The sequence below is a fragment of the Varanus komodoensis genome, unplaced genomic scaffold (genome assembly GCF_004798865.1).
Source record: "Varanus komodoensis strain SLA01 unplaced genomic scaffold, ASM479886v1 scaffold23, whole genome shotgun sequence".
Taxonomy (NCBI): Eukaryota; Metazoa; Chordata; class Lepidosauria; order Squamata; family Varanidae; genus Varanus; species Varanus komodoensis.
The window spans coordinates 11128127-11149500 of record NW_025335627.1 but is presented as its reverse complement, the minus strand read 5'-3'; the positions used below and the strand labels follow the sequence as shown (position 1 = coordinate 11149500).

General features: G+C 43.8%; 1 protein-coding gene across 6 annotated transcripts in view; it reads right to left on the bottom strand.

The window, feature by feature from the left end:
- PARD3B (par-3 family cell polarity regulator beta) overlaps positions 1-21374 on the bottom strand; it is a 648538-nt gene that overhangs the window by 387416 nt on the left and 239748 nt on the right. For all 6 annotated transcript variants that reach the window (XM_044431728.1, XM_044431729.1, XM_044431731.1 and 3 more), the window contains 3 exons: positions 20345-20703; positions 19043-19182; positions 17105-17233 (listed from right to left, as the gene is read on the bottom strand). In XM_044431728.1, coding sequence (XP_044287663.1) covers positions 17105-17233; positions 19043-19182; positions 20345-20703 — 628 coding nt within the window. The remainder of the gene's footprint in view (positions 1-17104; positions 17234-19042; positions 19183-20344; positions 20704-21374) is intronic.

Sequence of the window (21374 nt, the reverse complement as noted above, 5' to 3'; positions counted from 1 at the left end):
GTCAATTTCAGCGACATTAAATCTGGATGGCGAATTGTGCCTTCTCGCTGGGTTATGAGATACAGAGTGAGTAGAAGATGGAGATATTCTTCTTGAGAGATGTGAAGAAGCGTAGAAAACCAGGCTTGGCGTGGCCACCAAGGGGTTATCAGTAGTCCCGTGGCTCCGTTGTGGATGATCTTCAATTTCACTCTCATAATGAGGGGAATCGGAGGGAAAGCATAAAATTTCAGGTTGTTCCAAGGGATCATGAAGGCATCCCCTAATGACCCGTGTCCGATTCCCGCTCTCGAGAAAAAGGTGTGTTGCACACCCTGTTCTGCCAGGTGGTGAATAAGTCTACATCTGGGAAACCCCAACGATGGAAGAGGTGGTCGCATGTCTGGGGGTCTAGTTCCCATTCATGAGACGTGGACATGTGTCTGCTCAGAAGGTCGGCTTCTACATTGTCCGTACCAGCGAGATGTACTGCCATCGGAGTAATGTCTCTCGGGATGCAGAGTTGGCGACTTTGTGCCGCCCTGCTTGTTCAGATAAAAAACCGTAGCAACATTGACCAGAGGTTATCTGAATAACTCGGAGTCGAAAAAAGTCTTCGAACGAACGCAGGGCCTTGAATACAGCCAGGAGCTCCAAGAAATTGATACGGTTGCTGGATTCCTGGCAATTCCATACGCCTTGGGTACGTAGATCGGAACACACTGCTCCCCACCCCAGTAGGGATGCATTGGTACTGAGGGTCACTGAAGGGCATCGCAGGCAAAATGGAACCCCCACGGTTAGGTTAGCTGGAACCGACCACCAGAGCAGAGAGTGGAGAACAGAGGATGGGATCCGAATCACCTTTGTCAGTAGATCCGTTTGTGGCTGGAACATTTTGTTGAACAAAAGCTGTAGAGGACGAAGGCGAAGCCTGGTGTGTGGGACCATGGCAACTGATGCAGCCACATGTCCCAAAAGTCTCTGGATGTACCGAGCAGGAACCGTCATGTCTCGTCGCATTCCATAGATGTGGTGAGCAAGAGTCTGTTGTCTGTCCCAAGGAAGGAAGGCTTTTGCTACTGTTGAATCCAGACATGCTCTGATGAAAGTGATCATCTGTACTGGAAGAAGAGAAGATTTCTCGGTATTAATACATAGTCCAAGATACTCTAGCAGGGCACAGGTCGTACATATCAACGCCAGAAATCCCTCTCTGGATTGGGAGACTAGCAACCAGTCATCAAGGTAAGGGTAAATTTGCACACCCTGGAGCCATAGACAGACACAGACAGGAGCCATACATTTAGTAAAAACTCTCGGAGCAGTAGCCAGTCCAAAGGGCAATACTGTGAATTCGAAGAGTTGGGATGTGACAGCAAAACGAAGGAAACACCTATGACAAGGGTAAATAGAAATATGGAAATAAGCGTCCTTCAAGTCCAATGAGGTGAACCAATCCTCTTTCCTCAGCAGCAGTAGGATATTTTGAAGGGTGGTCATCCTGAATTTTTTTGTTGTAATAAACTGATTAACATTGCGTAAGTCCAAGATTGGACAGAGACCACCATCCCGTTTCGGGACAGTAAAATACCCGAATAGAATCCGTGAATTCCGTCCATCTGCGTCAATTAACAGATCGCTCCTTTACAAAGAAGCTGTGGACTTCATCGAGCAATACTGGCGAACATGAGGTGAACTGGATCGGACTCGATGGAGGAACGATGTTGAATTCTATCCGATAGCCGTGCTGAATGATGGACAATACCCACCGATCAGATGTGATGGACTCCCAGATGAGGAGTGGGCTTCTCAGCCAGTCCCCAGATGAGAGAGGGGTGGGTAAGGTAGGGAGGAGAGGAATGGTTCGCCCGTCCCATCAACGCTGCCTCCTATCTCCGTCAAAATGACGACGGCCCTGTTGGTACCATTGTGGAGGCTGTTGACGGTGGCGTTGTTGTTGCTGTTGCCAATGTTGGGGCTGCTGTCTGGCTTGATATGGTTGTCTATACGAGGGTCGGGTCCAAGACCACTTACGTCTGGTCTGAGGTTGGAGTTCCATCCACCAGGCTGTCATCCGGGACTCGTGGATCTTCTTGAGTTTATGGTCGGTTCTTGAGTGGAAAAGCCCGGACCCGTCAAAGGGCATTTCCTGTATTCTCCTCTTCATCTCCTCCAGAAAATTACAGTTGCGTAGCCACGCATGTCTCCGAAGAGAGACGGCACCGACCAAGGCCCTTGAGTCTGTGTCCACATGGTGTCGAGCAGTGGACGACTGCTGGACAGTGACTTGCATGGCCTCCTTTATAAGAACTTTCGCCAGATCGCCCTGGTTATCTGGAAGGGCCGAGACGACATTGTGGAGGCGCTGCATTATGAAATACTGGTACCTCACCAGTGTCACCTCATAACTGGAAATTCTAAGCCCAAGACCGTAGGCAGCATATACTCGGCGGACCAGGGAATCAATCTTTCTTCCCTCCTTGTCTCTAGGCGCGGTATGACCTCTTGCCTCTCTGCCCTGGGAGGACTCCACCATGACCGAGTTCGGTTTAGGGTGGCGGAGGAGGAAGGGAATGTCCTCCTCCCGAACTCGGTACATGGATTCGTACCTCCGTGAAGTTGGCTGGGGGTGAGCGGGCAGGTCCCACGGTTGCGTCATAGCCTGCTGCAAGGTGGTAATAAGCGGCAGCATGATCAAAGTCAACTGCTCACCGCGGACGTCGTAAAATTTGTCTGTACTGGGTCCTGGCCGCTGTATAGCGTCGATTTTGAGGGACTGGACAAGACGCGACATCAACTCCGCAAAAGAGATGTGGGATTCGTCAGGAGACCCCAGCCCCTGAGAAGTTACAGCGACGTCCAGGGAGGTGGAGTCGACTTCAGAATCATCGGAGTCCATGCCATAGTATGGTGGAGCTGATGAAGAAGACCCAGCCAGCGATAATGACCGACTACTCTGTTCCCTGGTCAGTACCGGCAAGGCACACCTCGGGACCGAAGATAACGGACGGTCGTGAGGTGCCGGCGGAGAGAAACATCCACTTGGGGCTGGGTAGTGGTCGATGGAAAGAGGATCTCCCCATCCTTGGTAGTAGGAATGGTGAGGGTGGTACCATCCCTCTGATCTCCGCTCAAAGGAGTGACTTCTGTGGCTCCTAGGAGGAGACATTTCTACATCTTGCTTCCAGAGTAGCTGGGGGCATAGGCGTGGGGGACCTAGCCCTAGGTGGTGAATCCCTGATATCCCCGTCAGAAATTGACTCCCTTGGTGGAATTGGGAGAGGCTCCGATGGAAGTTCGGTCACATGTTGAGGGGACCCCGGAGGGGTAACCCTCATGGCCGCCTGAAGCGCCAGGCCCAGTGGTGTCGATGCCGCGACAGCAGTCGGGACCGAAGGGGCTGTCGAACCCGAGTCTTGGTGCTTGGGGCACTCCGGGTTCTTGGGCTTCTTAGGTGGTTTCCCAGCCTTATCCTTATCCTTTCTGGCCTTCTTGTGGTCAGCCAGTTTGTCGGAACCGGTGTGCTTCCGTTTCTCATGCTTCTTCTTAGGCGACAAAGCAGGCCGATCACCCATGGTAGATGCACCTTCGTCCGAAGGGCGTGAGGGTGGAACCACAGAGGAAGAGCCAGGCTTTGGAGCGCACACTAGTGGGTCGGACTGGAGGAGCGCCTGGTCCCACAGAAGTCTCCGAAGGCGGTTCTCATGGTTTTTCCTGGCCTGCTTGGAGAAGGCCAGGCAGTGAGAACACTTATCCGTCCTATGCCCCTCCCCCAAGCAGAGGAGGCATAGGTCATGCGGGTCAGCAGGAGACATTTTAGACCCGCATTCTGCGCACTTGCGGAAAGCCGCTCGTTGCACCATCGTAGAAAGGGAAAAAGAGAAGATAGTGCAGTGGGTAATAATATATTTTTGGTTTTTTTTTAGAAGTAAGAAAATAGAACAAGAGAACAACAAGAACTACTAAAGGCAACAAGAACTACTAGAAACAGGGATAATAAACTTGGAGAGAGAAGAACAATCGCAAACAGTTGAGAACGAGTAAACGGTCAAAGCGAGAGTGAAAGCGGCACGAGGCACAACGAACGGCGGTCGCAAAGACTGAACAAAATGGCGGACGCTCCGCACTATATAAGCTAGAGGGGGGAGGGGGAGCGGAGCTTCCTGCCAAAGCCATTAGCTTTCAATCTTCCGGCCAAAGGCACTGCGCAGGCACAGTACCCATACATGTGATGCACAGAGGCCACGACAAAGAACCAGCATTATCTTCCGATTGGTGAATGTTCATTAAAGAAGCAGGGGGACAGTTGTTACAGCAACACTACATAGCTAGATCATTTGTTCTGCTTCTGGTGTTAAAGTTGCCCCCTATAAAAGAGCATATGGGCTGTTTGGCCCTGATTAGGTCATCAATATAGGGTTCCAAATCCAACCATAGTTTATCTGAGAAGGAAGACATTCAGGAGGGTGTGTGTGTGTGTGTGTGTATATATAGTAGAAGATTAAAGTAATTAAACATTTATCTTTATTGACATTGTAAGCCAAACTAATAGAGAAAATTTGATTGTGGATAAACAGAGCTTTGCAGGAATAAAAATGCATAAACCACTCTTGGAAATCCCTTCTTGTCATTGGGGGAAGCCTGTAGCTGATACACAGTAAACTTCTATAGTGTCCAATGTCCAAGCCTCTTGTAGAATGACAATGTTGAATTTACACAGATAATTTATAAAAGAGTCAGCTCTATTCTTACTCTTCCACCAGGCAATGTTCCATGAAAGAACATAATAGTTGTGTTGAGGGATCGAAAGTCAATTTGAACACTCAATTGAGGATGCCTTAATGGTGTTTGATGTGCAGAAGAAATCTTTATTGGCACAGTCCACTGAAAAAGAGTTAAAAGGATCCAGGCTCTGTTGGGTGAGTAGAAATATGAGCTGAAAGTGCGTCCAGATAATCAGACTGTATTTTTTCTGCTAACAGTGTCAGCTGAGCTCAAGGGGTTGGGGGAGCAAATAAAAACTTAAGCACCTTGAAACCTATGTCTAATTTGAGGTGGGCTACATGATCTTGCTAAGTCTGGCTGAACAATAGCCATATGTGAATGGTGCAGGGAGAGATGCATAGGGGCAGTCAAAATATTGAATAAAGTGTTTAGGGGCCTTTCTTTCACCCTTAAAGTTTATAAAGTTTATATAGCAGTCTCACAATAAAATAATAATGTCATATTTAAGGAAGAAACTTAACAGTAACACATAAAACAGGGGATGGGGTAGAGACAATCAACTTTATACTGATTAGTTTTAGGTGTCACAAAATTTAGACTGTACGCCTATAATCAAAATCTATCTGCCATTATTTCATCCAGAAGCTACTGAACATACCATGTGACTTCAGTGAACTACCAAACTGTATTGAGTACTGCACTGGAATTCACAAATTGCAATAGCTATAAGGTCTCACACCTGTGCACCATTTGGTGAAAAAAAGCAATTTAACTGAAGGTCAGAGCTAAACTATAAAATGTTCCTGCCTTTTGAGATCCTAATCAAGACAGTCCACAAAAAAGCACCCTCCTTGAAAGATAATTAATCTTTGCTGCAGGGATGCAGAATTTAACAGCAAGCACAAAGAAATCATAGATACATTTACAGTTCTAAATGCCCTGTTTACCCATCTCAAAAATTCAATATTTTCCTGGATAGTTTCAAAGCACCACCACAAAGTGCAAAAAGCAAGTTGCAATATTATTGAGCTATGGCAGCCATGAAGATTTAACAGTTCCATAAATCTGTAGTTTTTCAAAATATTTCTTTATCAACATTATTTCCTAGAGCAGGACATACCATTTACACCAAGACTGCCATGAGAGAAGGGTCCACGCTATACAGAAGCTGCTACAATTAAAACAGCATGGAGAATATATTCAGTTCCATTCATATTACTTCCACAGTTCGTATTTCCTCAGCTTCTGGCAGAAAAGCGTTAAATGCTAAATCATAGTTTACTGTTAAGTACACGCATAGGACCCCTTCATGGATCACTGCCATGCCGTGGCAAAGGGGCTTGTGTAGCACAATGAAACTACATGTTATGCTGTGCAGGGGCACCCAAGATGGACAGGTCATAGCAGAGAGCTCTGACAAAAGCTGAGCCACTGGAGAAGGAAATGGCAACCCACTCCAGTATCCTTGCCATGAAAACCCCATGGACAGTACCAAAAGGCAAAAAGATACGACGCCGGAAGATGAGCCCCTCAGGTTGGAAGGTGTCCAAAATGCTACTGGGGAAGAGCAAAGGACTAGTACTAGTAGCGCCAGAAAGAATGAAGCGACTGGGTCAAAGCCGAAAGGACACTCAGTTGCCAATGTATCTGGTGGTGAAAGGAGAGTCCAATACTGCAAAGATCTATACTCCGTAGGAACCTGGAATGTAAGATCTATGAATCAAGGTAAGCTGGATGTGGTCAAACATGAGATGACAAGACTGAACATCGACATCTTGGGAATCAGCGAACTAAATTGGACAGGCATGGGTGAATTTAATTCAGATGACCATCAGGTATACTACTACGGGCAAGAATCCCTCAGAAGAAATGGAGTAGCCTTCATAGTCAATAACAGAGTAGGAAAAACAGTACTGGGATATAATCTCCAAAATAACAGAATGATCTCAGTTTTAATCCAAGGCAAGCCATATGACATCACAGTAGTCCAAGTCTATGCCCCAGCCACTGATGCTGAAGAGGCTGAATTTGACCGGTTATATGAAGGCCTACAACACCTTCTAGAATTAACACCAAAAAATGATGTCCTTATCATCATGGGGGATTGGAATGCTAAAGTAGGAAGCCAAAAGGTAATGGGAATAACAGGCAAGTTTGGTCTTGGAGTACAAAATGAAGCAGGGGAAAGGATGGCAGAATTTTGTCAAGAGAACACGCTGGTCATAGCAAGCACTCTTTTCCAACAACCAAAGAAACAATTCTACACAAGAGGATCACCAATTCTACACAAGAGGTTGCAACATTGTACAAGAGGTAGCAACTAAAACCATGCCAAAGAAAAAGAAATGCAAGAAAGCAAAAGGGCTGTCTGAGGAAGCTTTATTGACAAATCGCTGAGGAAAGAAGGGAAGGGAAAGCAAAGGAGAAAGGGAAAGATACACCCAATTGAATGCAGAATTCCAGAGAATAGCTAGAAGAGATAAGAATGCCTTCTTCAATGAACAGTGTAAAGAAATAAAAGAAAACAATAGAATAGGGAGGACCAGAGATCTCTTCAAGAAAATTGAAGATAGGAAGGGAATGTTTCATGCAAAGATGGGCATGATAAAGGACCAAAATGGCAGGGACCTAACGGAGGCAGAACAGATTAAGAAGAGGTGACAAGATTGCACAGAAGATCTATACAAGAAAGATCTTAACGTCTCCCTGATAACCACAATGGGGTGGTCACTGCTGAGTTATTCATAATCCTAAAAGATGATGGAGTAAAAGTGCTACACCCAATATGCCAGCAAATTTGGAAAACTCAACAGTGGTCACAGGATTGGAAAAGGTCTGTTTGCATTCCAATTCCAAAGAAGGGCAATGCCAAAGAATGTTCAAACTACCGCACCATTGCACTCATTTCACATGCTAGCAAAGCTATGCTCAAAATCCTACAAGCTAGGCTCCAGCAGTATGTGGACCAAGAACTACCAGAAGTACAGGCAGGGCTTCGAAGAGGCAGAGGAACTAGAGATCAAATTACCAATATACGCTGGATGATGGAGAAAGTTAGGGAGGTCCAGAAAAACATCCATTTCTGCTTCATTGACTATGCCAAAGCCTTTGATTGTGTGGATCACAACAAATTGTGGCAAGTTCTTAAAGAGATGGGAGTACCAGACCATCTTATCTGTCCCCTGAGAATCCTAGGGTCAAGAAGCAACAGTGAGAACTGGACATGGAACCACTGATTGGTTCAAAATTGGGAAAGGGGTACGGCAAGGATGTATATTGTCGCCCTGCCTATTTAACTTATATGCAGAGCACATCATGCAAAAGGTGGGGCTAGATGAATCACAAATTGGAATTAAGGTTGCCAGGAGAAATAGCCACAACCTCAGATATGCAGATGATACCACTCTAATGACAGAAAGTGAAGAGGAACTAAAGAGCCTCTTAATGCAGGTGAAGGAGGAAAACACGAAAGTTGGTTTGAAACTCAACATTAAAAAAACTAAGATCATGGCATCTGGTCCTATCACTTCCTGGCAAATAGATGGGGAAGAAATGGAGGTAGTGACAGATTTTATTTTCCTAGGCTCCAAGATCACTGCAGACGGTGACTGCAGCCAAGAAATGAAAAGACGCTTGCTCCAGGGGAGGAAAGCTATGGCAAATCTAGACAGCATACTAAAAAGCAGAGCCATCACACTGCCAACAAAAGTGCGTATAGTCAAGGCTAGGTTTTCCTAGTTGCAATGTATGGCTGTGAAAGTTGGACCATAAGGAAGGCTGAACGCTGAAGAATTGAGGCCTTTGAATTGTGGTGCTGGAGAACACTCCTATGAGTTCTTTGGACTGCAAGGCAATCAAACCAGTCAGTGCTAGAGGAGATCAACCCTGACTGCTCTTTAGAAGGTCAAACACTGAAGATGAAACTCAAATACTCTGGCCACCTAATGAGAAGGAAGGACTCACTGGAGAAGATCCTAATGCTGGGAACGATTGCCAGTAAAGGAGAAGGGGACGGCCAAGGATGAGGCGGCTAGATGGAGTCACTGAAGCAATCGGTGTGAGCTTAGGTGGACTCCGGAGGATAGAGGAAGATAGGAGAGCCTGGAGGAACGTTGTCCATGGGGGTAGCAATGGGTCGGATGTAACTTCGCAACTAGTGTAGCATAACATAGTATATCATACACACATAGGAACAAGTGGGTAGGGGAAGAAATTTACTGGCTTTTTCCCTTTCAAAGAATTATGTGGCTGGTTGCCACAGATTGTGGAGTATAACAAGCTCTAGTTAGTTAAAATAGCCTGCTTCAGAAACCACAATTTGAAAGAAACAAGTGGATGGAGAAAGCAATGCCATCATTTCCTTTAAGCTCATGAATGTAGGACTAAACCACGATTAAGCCCTGTGTGTGAATCAGGCATTCACATGTGTGTGCATTTGTAAGTCTGATTCACACACAAAGCTTGAATTTATTTCTTAGATGAAAACAAGACACAGGGGCAGGGAGAAGGAAGGCTTGTCTTTTTAATAAGCAAGACAAAGGAGAAAACGAACATGGAGATTGATTCTTTCATCTGGTACTTTATAGTGTGATTTTTATCCTGGCTGCTCCCCTCTGAGGTAACTTAATCAACCATGAAACACACTGGCAGTATCAGCCATTGGCATGAAAACACCAGGACTCTTGCTTTGTGGCTCTCAGCTGGTGGCTGTCCTTTCCAGGGCTGACTCATGTGAGGCTGACTGTGGCGATATGGTTCCTACCTCCTACCAGAGGTAGGAACTAGGGAGCACTCTACATACAGCTGTCACAAAAGGTGTTACAGTGATAGGAGGTAATAGAGGAAGGTGGTTGAGAAATGCTATGCTCTTTCTTCTTCCAAGCTGCCTCCCAAGTTCAGTAACAGTGGGGAGTTGTCAGTAATTACCTTGAGTCTGTGGTCAGTGCTGATGAATACCAAGTTAGTTAATGTCTTAGTTCAGACCTAATTCTGGAAGACCATGTCGAACTGGATAGCATCACTGCAACTTGACTAGAAGAAGTGACTTGGGTCAACCTGTCCCAAATATGTCCATCACAGTTCATGGTACAGCCCCAAGCTTGGGGAAGAGGGACAGTTCTGGTCAATAGGGAATCCATCTCACTTATTAGGTACCCACTTCAGCACCCAGCCAACTCAGAATGTCTGTAACTGGTGCTTAGAACTCAAGACAAAAATGGGATTCCGTTGGTGTGACAACCACCCTCTTACGTAACAGTCTACCTGCTTAAGCTGACACAGTTGTCAATTGCAGTGCTAAAACCAGAAGGTGGTCTTTAATATTCATGCTGAGGCTACCCTGACAGGTCTTGCTCAAGATTTCATGGCCTCCATGTCCACAATGGACCTGTCTCAGTTAATAATGTGAGCCGCCCAGAGGTGCTGTGGCACAATTGGGCAGCATACAAAAATTTAACATAAATAAATGAATAAATATCTGGCTTGATGCATCTAGCAAATGATACCTTCCATTTAGCTTCCTATACTAGACTAAAGGAAAACATCATGTCACAAATATACATTTGCCACTGCAGTACACCAAAGAATTTCAGAAGAAGATCAGTCTATGCTTTATAGATTACAGAAAAGACTCCCACTGTGTGGATCATTAAAAGCTATGGATGACTTGAAAGAAACGGGGGTGCCTCAGCACATGATTGTCTTGATGTGTTAACCAATACTGAGGACAAGAAGGTACTATTAGGGCACAATATAGAGAATCAGAAAGGTTTCCCATACGCAAAGGTGTCAGAAAATAGTGTATTTTATCTCCCTATCACAGAACACATCATAAGGAAAGCTGGATTAGAATGAGAGGAAGGAATGAAAATTGGTGGATGACACCTTAATGATTTAGGATATGGAAATGTTACCATACTACTGGCAGGAAGCAGCAATGACTTAAAATGTCTCCTGATGAAAGTGAAAGAAGAAAGTGCAAAAACAGAACTACAGCTGAACATTAAGAAAACAAAATTCATGGATACAAAAAATTATACAAGTTTAAGTTCAATGATGCAGAAACTGACAGTGTGAAAGACTTGGAAGGGCAGCAATGAAGAAAGTAAAAATATAATCAAGTTTAAGGACGTTATACTAGAGAACAAGGCCAAATTCATCAACACTATTATATTTCTGAACACTGTGTATGTGTATGAAAGCCAAACAGTGGAGAAAGCTGACAGTAAGAAAACTGATGTGTTCAAAACATGGAGCTAGAGTAATCATAGAACAGTAGAGTTGGAAGGGGCCATGAAGGCCATCCAGTCCAACCCCCTGCTGTTGCAGGGCACCACATTACACCATCCTGCTCAGATGGCTGTCCAGTTTCTTTTTGAATGTCTCTAGTGTGGGAGAGCCCACTACCTCTCTAGGCAGCTGATTCCACTACTGTATTGCTCTGACAGTGAGGAAGCTTTTCCTGATGTCCACCTGAATCTGGGTTGTTGCAACTTGAACTGATTATTCCATGGCATCAGCAAGAAGAGATCTTGACCTTCCTCTTTGTGACAGCCTTTGAGGGATATCATGTCCCCCCTCAGTCTTCTCTTCTCAAGGAGTGTTGCAAATACCCTGGACTGACAGAAAGACAGGCAAGTATGTCCTAGATTTAATGACAAAAGTGAGGCTGTCATAATTAGGGCATAGCACAATAAGGCAACACTCTCTGGAGTCATTGCCTAGTACAATAGTACCAGGCAAAGTTGAAGGCAGAAGAAAAGATAGATCAAATATGGAATGGATTGCGTTCATAAAGCAAGTAAGTCACAGCCTTTAATTTACAAGAGCTGAGCAGGGTTGTCATGCATAGGATCCTTTGGAGGGTTTTCATTAATAGGATCAGCGTAAGTCAGAGATGCCAAAGCAGATGATAATAAGCTCTGGATGGAGAGGCCATTAATGGTTCCATAGGCATACAACTCACTATCATATCTGTTTGACCATGTGCCTGAAACCTCTGCAGGTCAACTGAATTAGATTACCTGTTCCAGGAAGCTGATGAATCTTGATGGTCCCTTGGGATTTTTCCTCTAAGCTTACCTTGCAGTTCTAGTTTCCACACGGAATGCAGGGGTGACATGGACTTTTAACAGAATCATTCCCAAATATTCACAACCTACTCAGAGCTACATCAGTATCCTGGTATGCTATGGTGTAGAGGGCCATGAAAGGACAGGGCTGGCAATTAATTAGAACACAAATGGCAAAAGATCTGCACTAACTACAAGTAAGCACGGTTTAGAATCCAGTTTAAATCTCATATATGGTGACAGTGGTGAGGAAACTTTCAGCTTGTACAACCTGAAGACATGGATAAACTCCTTGGAGTCGTCCCACCCTCCCCCTAGTACATCCTGGTTTTGAAATCAGCCAGAGCCATGCTGGACTTTGAGGGCATTAATGCCTCTTGAAGGATGGGCTGTCTCCCACTAGTTTTAATGGAAACAATGGGGAAGCCACTTTTGAAGAAACCTGTCTTGGCTCATTGGTTTCTGAAATTAGCAACCATTGTTAAATTTGGCATTCTAAATTCCAGGTGAAGTTAGGTGATACTGGCTATTAAATCCAATCTGAACTGGCCTCAGGCCGAGCTTTGAGATAGAAAAAGACTTGGTTACTCTAACAGATGGCTTTATACCAGTGAATGGGTAGGGTAAGTGTAATCTTGCTGACTCAGTTGGACCTCTTTGTGAGTTTCAATAACATCACCATGATCTTTGATCACTTCTCCAGGTTAGGCATAGCAGGCAATGCATTTATGGTGGCTCTGTGTCTTTCTGAATGAACAGTCTCAGAAGCCAGCACCTGGAAATTTCTACTTTAGCCCATAGTCATTGGCTTGCAGACAACATCTTGTCCCTTGTGCTTTTCAGCATCTACATGAAACTACTAAGGGAAGTAATTTGCTGGTCTGAAGTACCATCAATCTGTAGGTAACACCCAGCTCTATCTTGTGTTCTCCTTTAATGACCTGAAGGAGGTTGTTAAATGCCTGAATGTCTGGTGACATTTTTAGGATGGCAGAGATCAAATACACAGTGACTTAAATTAGACAAGACAAACAGACTGTGGGTAGGAGAACCAGATAATCTGGATAGAGGATTTCATGTGATCTTACATAGGGTGGCACCCCACACCCTGAAAACCATACAACCACAAAGTCGTGACTCCTACCAATGGACCAAGCAGCCCCAGAACTGTTGTTCATTCAAGGAAAACCACTGAGTGGCAAAATTGCAAGGTAGGGCATTATATGTATTTCTCAAATTCCTGTGCTGACTACAAATCTAGCAATTCCAGCTTCAGGACCGCCATCCCAAAGGAGGAGAAGCTCAGCAAACTTACTGCAGTCTTGCTTTATCAGTAGTCAGAGGGCAGGAAACTCTGACAGAAGCTGCAAAAAGATAAAGGGGTCACTTCACAACAAGTATACATACTATGGGGCTTCCTGTAGGTCTACCAACCAACAGTAGGCTCTCATTACCAAAGCAGCCAGTCCAACAAGTGCTGTGCTGCTAAAAGTAAACAAAATAAGGAAGTGTGAGAATGTGCATACTCAAGAGTAGTAATCTCTGTATTCGGCTACACTAATAAAAGGGGGTAACAGCAGAACTAAATAAAAGTACATTCTTGACAAAGGGAAAAGTAGGAGTTCTTGGAGCCAGAAAGCAAGGACCAGGGTGGGGGGTCTTCCAAGAGGAGAAAAAGAAACAAAGGCAGGAAGTGCTGTCCTTCCTCTATCCTAGTAAATTCCAGGGTAAGGGGGGGGGGGATATACACATCCATCAAAATAATAGGGAGAAGGCCAAAGAGGTTACATTTTTTTGAGACAACATAGTTATATGCCAGAACATCACCCTCCATGTATAGGTAAACTTCTTTTTGTACTGGTCCAGTAGAATGTAATGCTTTCAGATTAAAGTATTTTGCACCATGGTGGTGCTGGGGGATTATGGCTCTGCGCCACGGCAGCTCTGCCATGGAATTCCTCAGGGTTCCATTTTATCCCCCATGCTCTTTCACAGCTACATGAAACCAGTGGGAGAGGTCATCCAGGGGTTTTGGCTAAGGAGTCATCAATATGCTGATGACACCCAGCTCTACCTCTCTTTCACATCTAGTTCAGGTGAGGGAGTAGCTGTCCTTAACTGGTGTCTGGCTGGGGTCATGCACTGGATGATGGCCAATAAATTGAGGCTTAACCCAAACAAGATGGAGATCCTGTTGGTGGGCAGTTCAGTCTTCTAGGAAAATTATTTCAACCCTGTCCTGGATGAGGTTGCACTCCCCCTAAAGGATAGGGTGTGCAGTTTGGGAGTGCTCCTCGAGCCAGAGCTGTCACTGGACTCTCAGGTGGCAGCGGTGGTAAGGACCACTTTCCTTCAGCTTTGGCTGATCCACCAACTGTGCCCTTACCTGGATGAGCATTGCCTACCAACAGTGGCCCATGCTCTGGTAACTTCCCAGTTCAATAACTAACACACTCTACATGAGGCTGCCATTGAAGATGGTTCAGATACTTCAGTTGGTTCAGAATAGTGCTGCCAGGATGTTATTGGGGACCAGCAGTTATTTACATATAATGCCAGTCGTCTTCAGTTTACCCTGGTTGCCAATTGAAGTCCAGGCCCAATTTAAGATGCTGGTGATGACCTATACAGCCCTAAAGCCTTAAATAAAGACCTATAAAGCAGTTATGCCATGGAGTACCGCAGGGTCCATTTTGTTCCCTTTGCTGTTCAACATCTACATGAAACCGCTGGGAGTGGTCATCAGGAGGTGTGGGCTGCGGAACCATCAGTACGCTGATGATATCCAGCTCTACCTCTCGTTTTCCACCAATCCAGGTGAAGCAGTGGCTGTACTGAACCGGTGCCTGGCCGAGGTAATGGGCTGGATGAGGGCCAATAAACTGAAGCTCAATCCAGACAAGACGGAGGTCCTGTTGGTTGGCAGATCGGGCTTCGGAGAGGGTGAATTGAACCTTGTCCTGAATGAAGTTGCACTCCCAAGCTGCGGACCTTGTCCCTAAGAGGGAGTGCCGCAGCTGATGAATCAGCCGAAGCTGGAGGAAAGTGCTCCTCGACCCAGAACTTTCACTGGAAGCTCAGTTAACAGCAGTGGCGAGGAGCGCTTTCCTCCAGCTTCGGCTGATTCATCAGCTGCGCCCCTACCTGGAGTACGACTGCCTCGCAACAGTGACACATGCGCTGGTGACTTCCCGTCTTGACTTCTGTAACGCGCTCTACGTGGGGCTACCCTTGAAGATGGTCCAGATACTTCAATTGGTTCAAAACAGAGCTGCCAGGCTGCTGACGGGGACTGGACGTTATGTTCACATGACTCCAGTTCTCCGACAGCTTCACTGGCTTCCCATTGAAGTCCGGGCCCAATTCAAGATGTTGGTGATGACCTATAAAGCCCTAAACGGCTTGGGTCCTGGTTACCTGAAGGAGCGCTTACATCCATATATGCCCAGCCGCCCCCTGAGATTGGCGGGAGAGGCCCTTCTCTGGGAACCCTCCGTGAAAGAAATTAGGAGGGTGGTTACTCGGAGGAGGGCTTTCTCAGCGGTGGCGCCTAAGTTATGGAATGCGCTCCCCAGAGAGGTCCGCCTGGCGCCGTCGTTACTTGTTTTTTGGCGCCAGGCGAAGACCTTTTTATTTAAGCAGCATTTTAAATGTTAATATTATTGAAATTGTAATATTGAATATTATTGAATTTTATTATTGAATATTATTGAATTTTATTTGGCCAGGGCAGCTTATTTTCTATTGTATAGTTGTATTTTATTTTAATGTATATATTTTAATTTCTACTTATGATACCTAACTTATTGTTGTAAGCCGCCCCGAGGCTTCGGCAAATGGGGCGGCATAAAAATGTTTTAATTAATTAATTAATTAAATGGCTTGAGTCCTGGATACCTGAAGGAGAGTCTTCTTCCCTATATGCCCCTTGAGATCTGAGGTGGAGGTCCTGCTCCACGAGCCCTCCTTGATGGGGATTAGGAGGGTAGCTACGTGGAGGAGGGCCTTCTCTGCGGTGGCGCCCCATCTGTGGAATACGTTCCCCAGAGAGGTTTGCCTGGCACCGATGCTTTATTCTTTTTGGCGTCAGGTGAAAACCTTTTTATTTTGCCAATATTTTAATGTTTACTTGGTTTTAACTGGAGTTTTTTTTCTTGACTTGCTGGATGCTGTGTTTGTTGTATTTTATTTGTTCTTTATTGTAAGCTGTCCCAAGATGTCAGTAAAGGTTTGGGTAGAAAAGTAATAAACAAACAAACAAACAAAACCAGCCATAATGGCAATTAGAAAATATCCATGTTAGACCATCTCAAAGATCACCCCTGTTATGCACACTGTAAAACATATTTGTGGTTTTTTGAACTACCAAATGAAGCTATTACTCTACAGCAGGACCACTGTATCCACTGTTACTGCATTTTCATTTAAGCACGGTTGACCTCAGTCCTAAAAAGAAGTCAAAAGGTGCCGAAGAAAAGTCATAAAATGCTTCTTTTAAGTAAAACTTCTCGATTTAACAGGGAAAAAAAAGAGAATTGTATGCTGAGGTTGCTAAGATGTATGGTAAAAATGTGAAAAAAGAAATGTATATGTATATAGTATTCACTACTACCTGCAGTTTCAGGCATCTGCTGGGGGTCTGCGGTATGATGATTTTTAAACATTTCAGGAATTGTAACACTGCATTTGGAATGGCTTGATAGGCTGGTTCTTTCAGCCTCAGCAGGTATTTGCTTTGTGGGCAAGCCTTCTGCTTTTGATACTATTGGGTTTGTACTCCGTAGACTGCAGGGAACTGGGTGGATAAAACTGACTGGCAAGAGGTTTTGCCTCTCAGTTCTTTCCAGTTCTATGACTGCATGAGCAATCCTGGCCAGGCAAATAATTTTTTCATCTAATGTAGTTGTCCAGAACATGGTAAAGGCCACAGGATTAATGATGCTATAACACACCCCATAACCACAGCATTAACACCTCTACTCAAAGCCAGTGTGCTGTCATAGTCAGAATAGCAGGAGGAATTGCATGATTATTCTGAGGCTTTTGGACTGCAACTCCCATCAGCCACGGCCAGCAGAACCAATGATGAAGGGAGATTGGAGCTGCAGATCAAAGCTGTTAGAACGCCACAAGAGAACAAGGGAGGCCTGGCTCCCCATCCCTGCTTAGCTAATCAACTTTTACAGGTGGGCCTTGCAGGCAAATGCTGTCTTTGGAGCCTGAAAGAATTATCTAGTACCAGTCTCACAAATCAAAATGAAATTAAGAACCATTCAAGAAACAATAGCAATTCTTCTATTTTCTGTGTTACACAAATATAACATTACCAGCTCTCGGGGAAGAAAGGTTTCCTCCTGACGAGCAATGATCAGGGAGACGATCTCACCCTGTTTCGTGCTCCTCAACGTAGCTACGAGCTCTTCTTGGGTTCTGCCAGTGATGTCTCTACCATTCACCTGGTGGAGGCCACAAGCACACAGTAAACAAAATCATTTAATAGTATGTGCAATATGCATCATCAAACTCATGATTAGCATCTCCACCCATTAGTGACATGCAAGGGCTTGGAAGCCACCACAACTGCAGCAAACGCAATCCAGCCCAGAACTTTTATATTTTGCACCAGCGCCTATTATTGTTGTTATCATTCTTAATTATATTTCTGTACCACCAAATATCGAAAGCTTCTATATGCCCGCACTCTATTTCTAGCACCTTGATTCAAAGAGTGAGTTTAGACCCATAAAGCATTTAATGGTTTACAAACCAATTACCTGAAGGATCACCACTCAGACCCTGACACCTTCCTCTGATGGATGCTGAAGAAAGGAAAAGCCCTTTCAGCCCTTTCATTTCTTTTACCCTGGATATGGAATCTCCTCCTGAGAGTTGGTTGGTGCCTTTTTTGTAGTATTTTGGGTACCTAGGGAAAACTGTTTTGTTTTCCAAAGCCTTTTAAAAGTCACATCTAAAACTTGTTTATTTCTGGTGTTATTGAGCTTTTTGCTATGCTGATTTTATTCTCTTTTATATCTCTTTGTTTATAAGTGCTCTTTATTGTCATAGTTTTATTGAACTTTATTATTTTATTGTGCAGAAAACTTTGTAATTGGACAGTTCATATTTTTATTAATAAATAACTATATGTGAGTGTATACATGCACAAATATTTCAGCATACCAGTTAACCCTCATTGTATCAAGACAAATTTGTGCATATGACTGTGGGCAAGTATAAATTAAATATTGAATCACTGGTACCTGAAAAGTTAAATCTTAATCCTACAATGAAGCTGCACAATATTCAGAACACTTAGTTTGGATTAAGTCCTACTGAATTTCTGAATGAACACACATGAAAGCATGCTTTCAGACTATGTTATGATGTGTAAGGATTTGTACTACTTCTGTATCATGGGTGGCAGAAGTTATAGTAATTAATGACAGCATTATATGTGCAGTCATTTCTTGCTTCCATACACTGGGGGCTCAGGACAGCTACATTCTGAGCAAAGTAGAAGAGGTTCAAACTATCTGGAACAACAGGGAACAGTTCCCTACTTCCTGGCATGATGATATGTCAGATAACTCTCAGCATTTGACTGACAGCTCTTGTCAGCCTAGCTTCAACTGACTAGGGGTGTTTGCTGATGCATTTTGACATCTTACCTTCAACTACTATGAAATGACAATGTACCCTCGTTAGAGTCAAGTGCATAGAGGGCTGCTGCAAGCAATTTGAAGGTATTAAAATGTAGGGTGAAAGCATTCTTTTATATCACAAGGGTTCTTGCAGGGGTGGAGGGAAGAGGCTTCTAGATTTTGTCACAACTGTCTGAGAGAGTTAAAGAAATAAAAACCAACAAATCGATAAGCAGCATTTCCAATACAATCAGGGCGCACAAAATAGTGAGTTTTGGCCAGGACAGCGAGAACCACACAACTAGTTCCAGGCACCCAAAGTGGCTTTATCCTTGGGCTTTGCCCACCTCAAACAGCAGCCCACCTGCTCACAGAAATAGAAATCTTACTGGATGTGCCAACCTGAGACATGCCTCAAATACCTGTTTAGAGCATACCCCATATCCCATACAGGATTAAAAATAAAAGAATCAAAGAGAATATATGAATGGCTCTCTGCTGGATGAATGACTTCACAGCACAGGACTGATCTAGTAACATTTTTACGCATGCAACATTATATTTTTAACAGTACACTAGACTGAATAACTTTTCTCACTGGCTGCAAAGGAATAGCTTCCAAACCTCCAGTATTCTGTCCCCTGACTGCAAACGGCCATCTTTAACTGCTGCACCTCGTGGTAAAATATTCTTTACAAATATAGGACCGGGACCATGTACTGAAGAGTCTCTGGTAACCACAGTAAAGCCAAGTCCTTCAGGACCTAAAAGTCAGATGAAAGAATCCGTGAAACTAAGATACTATCAGAGGCAGAAAGATAATTATTATCAGAAGCATTTATCATAAAGATCAAGCATGGAGATTCATGTGTCATATCAGGTGTCACTGCAGGGCTCCAATCACTTCATTTTAGTGGTAGTGGTGCATTAAGATCACATTTTCAACTTTCTTTAGCAGCTGCTAAGCCTTCAGTCTCCTTTCAACCAGAAACATCATAAGCATCATTTATCATATGTTTTTTTAATCTCCTCCTGTTCTTCACATTTATCCTAGGTAAGGAACACAGTTACTCAATTTTAGTGATCCCAAACAAGTGTGATATGATGATATCTATGATGAAAGGGACAGCAAAAATACCTATAGAAGTTCTTCAAATGACAACATGAACAGTGTCTGCTGTCTTATTATGATGCTGAAACAAACATTTAGAAGTTGCCCATTTAAAATTAATTAATTCTCCTTTATGAATGCCTGAAAATTAGTGCATGGGTTGAACTTCTGATATGAACTCGCAAGGCAAAATGGCATTCCAACATTCTGTTGCTCAGCTAAAGGTATTCAAGATGTATGACCAAATTCTCTTAATTCTGCTCTGCTATTGAAGGACTACAACATAATTGTGTCAAATATGGGTTCTTTAAGAAACCAGGCATTTCACCAAAGCAGTGTCAAACAGCGGTAAGCACTGCTCAGCAGAATATAGCAAGATTATGTAAGTAAGCCTCATATACATGCAATGGGCTTCAAGTCACAACTTCCCTTAAACCTAATTCACATGTTAGAGCAGAGGTGTGTGCTAATGGAAAACAGAACTATGTGGGAAGCACATAGTTATTTCTTATTCTAAGTTATTTCTGTAAAGTAACTCCACAAACGTAACTATTTCAAACATGCTGACACAAATTATTTATTCAAATTTAATTTTAGGCCTCCTTTAAAGATGGAGCCCACAACCACCCATTTTCAAGCACCTGAAATCAACTGGGAGTGCAAATAACTTCCCATGCATTTGTACTTATCCATTCTGTCTCCAAGTGGTAAACGCAATCCTTCCCTAATATACAAATCAAACTTCAGCTGTCATTCTGCTAGTTATAACATATAAATTATGCCTAAAAGTTAAAGGCTTGTCCTTTGACTATTACCTTTCTTGAGATCTATCCTTATCCTCTTTGAATTTTTCTTGCTGCCAAAACCCATCAGTGGTGACAAAGATGGTGATGATGGCTTCCTACTAACTCTTGGAAAGTTGGGGCTCTTGGCATGATGTAGCCCTGACTGCACACCAGACTCCAGACTGTTCATTCCAGATAGGTCTACTTCCTTCGTCACTGGCTTTGGATAGATGGGAGGTGGAACCTTTGTCTTTGAGACAAGTTCAGTGTTCTCTGGGGGATATAGTGGTGCGATGACAGACTTCTCATATTGTTCACGGTTGTATGGAGGAACCACCTCTAAGATGATATTCTGAGTTTTCATTGCTTGCCGGAAGAGATCTTGTGCTCTGGAGGGGAGGGGTACCCACAGATATAAGAAAAATCTATAAAGATCTGGAAATGTAAACAATACTGTATGTGAATATGAACAGGCTTGAAATTACAGAGTGGAAAGGCTTCTAATTATCCTTACCAAAAATATAAAGGAAAGTGGAAGATATTACTAGATAAGTAATGACTGCTACATGAAGAATTTTGAAAAACTCCACTATACTAGTGAGCTTCATAACTGAACAGGGTTTTGAATCCAGGACGTCCCTGACTCAAACCCAGTTCTGCATCCAATACACCTCAATGTTCCTTGAAGTACTACTGAGAGTGTGGTGCTGCTTTTTAAGTCTCTGCTTGTATACAACAGAACTTGGTGTATTACCAAGCTCTAGGAACATGGCAGATTATCTCTGTGTTAGGCTATACACATACATGTAAACCTCTGTTATCTGCCCCATCCACTTGCTGCACATGCAACACCTCACATACACTGTATATTCAAACCAGCAGTGTAATGTATGAAACAAAACCTGTTACTAAGCTGCATTAGCAGAGTGTTCACTGCAGCACTCCAAAGATTTGTTCCTTATACAATATACCACTCACCCTTACATGAGAAACACTAAAATGCCCATGCAAGCATCTAGCCTTCTATCACAAATCTGTAAAATGAGTGATTTAAACTTAA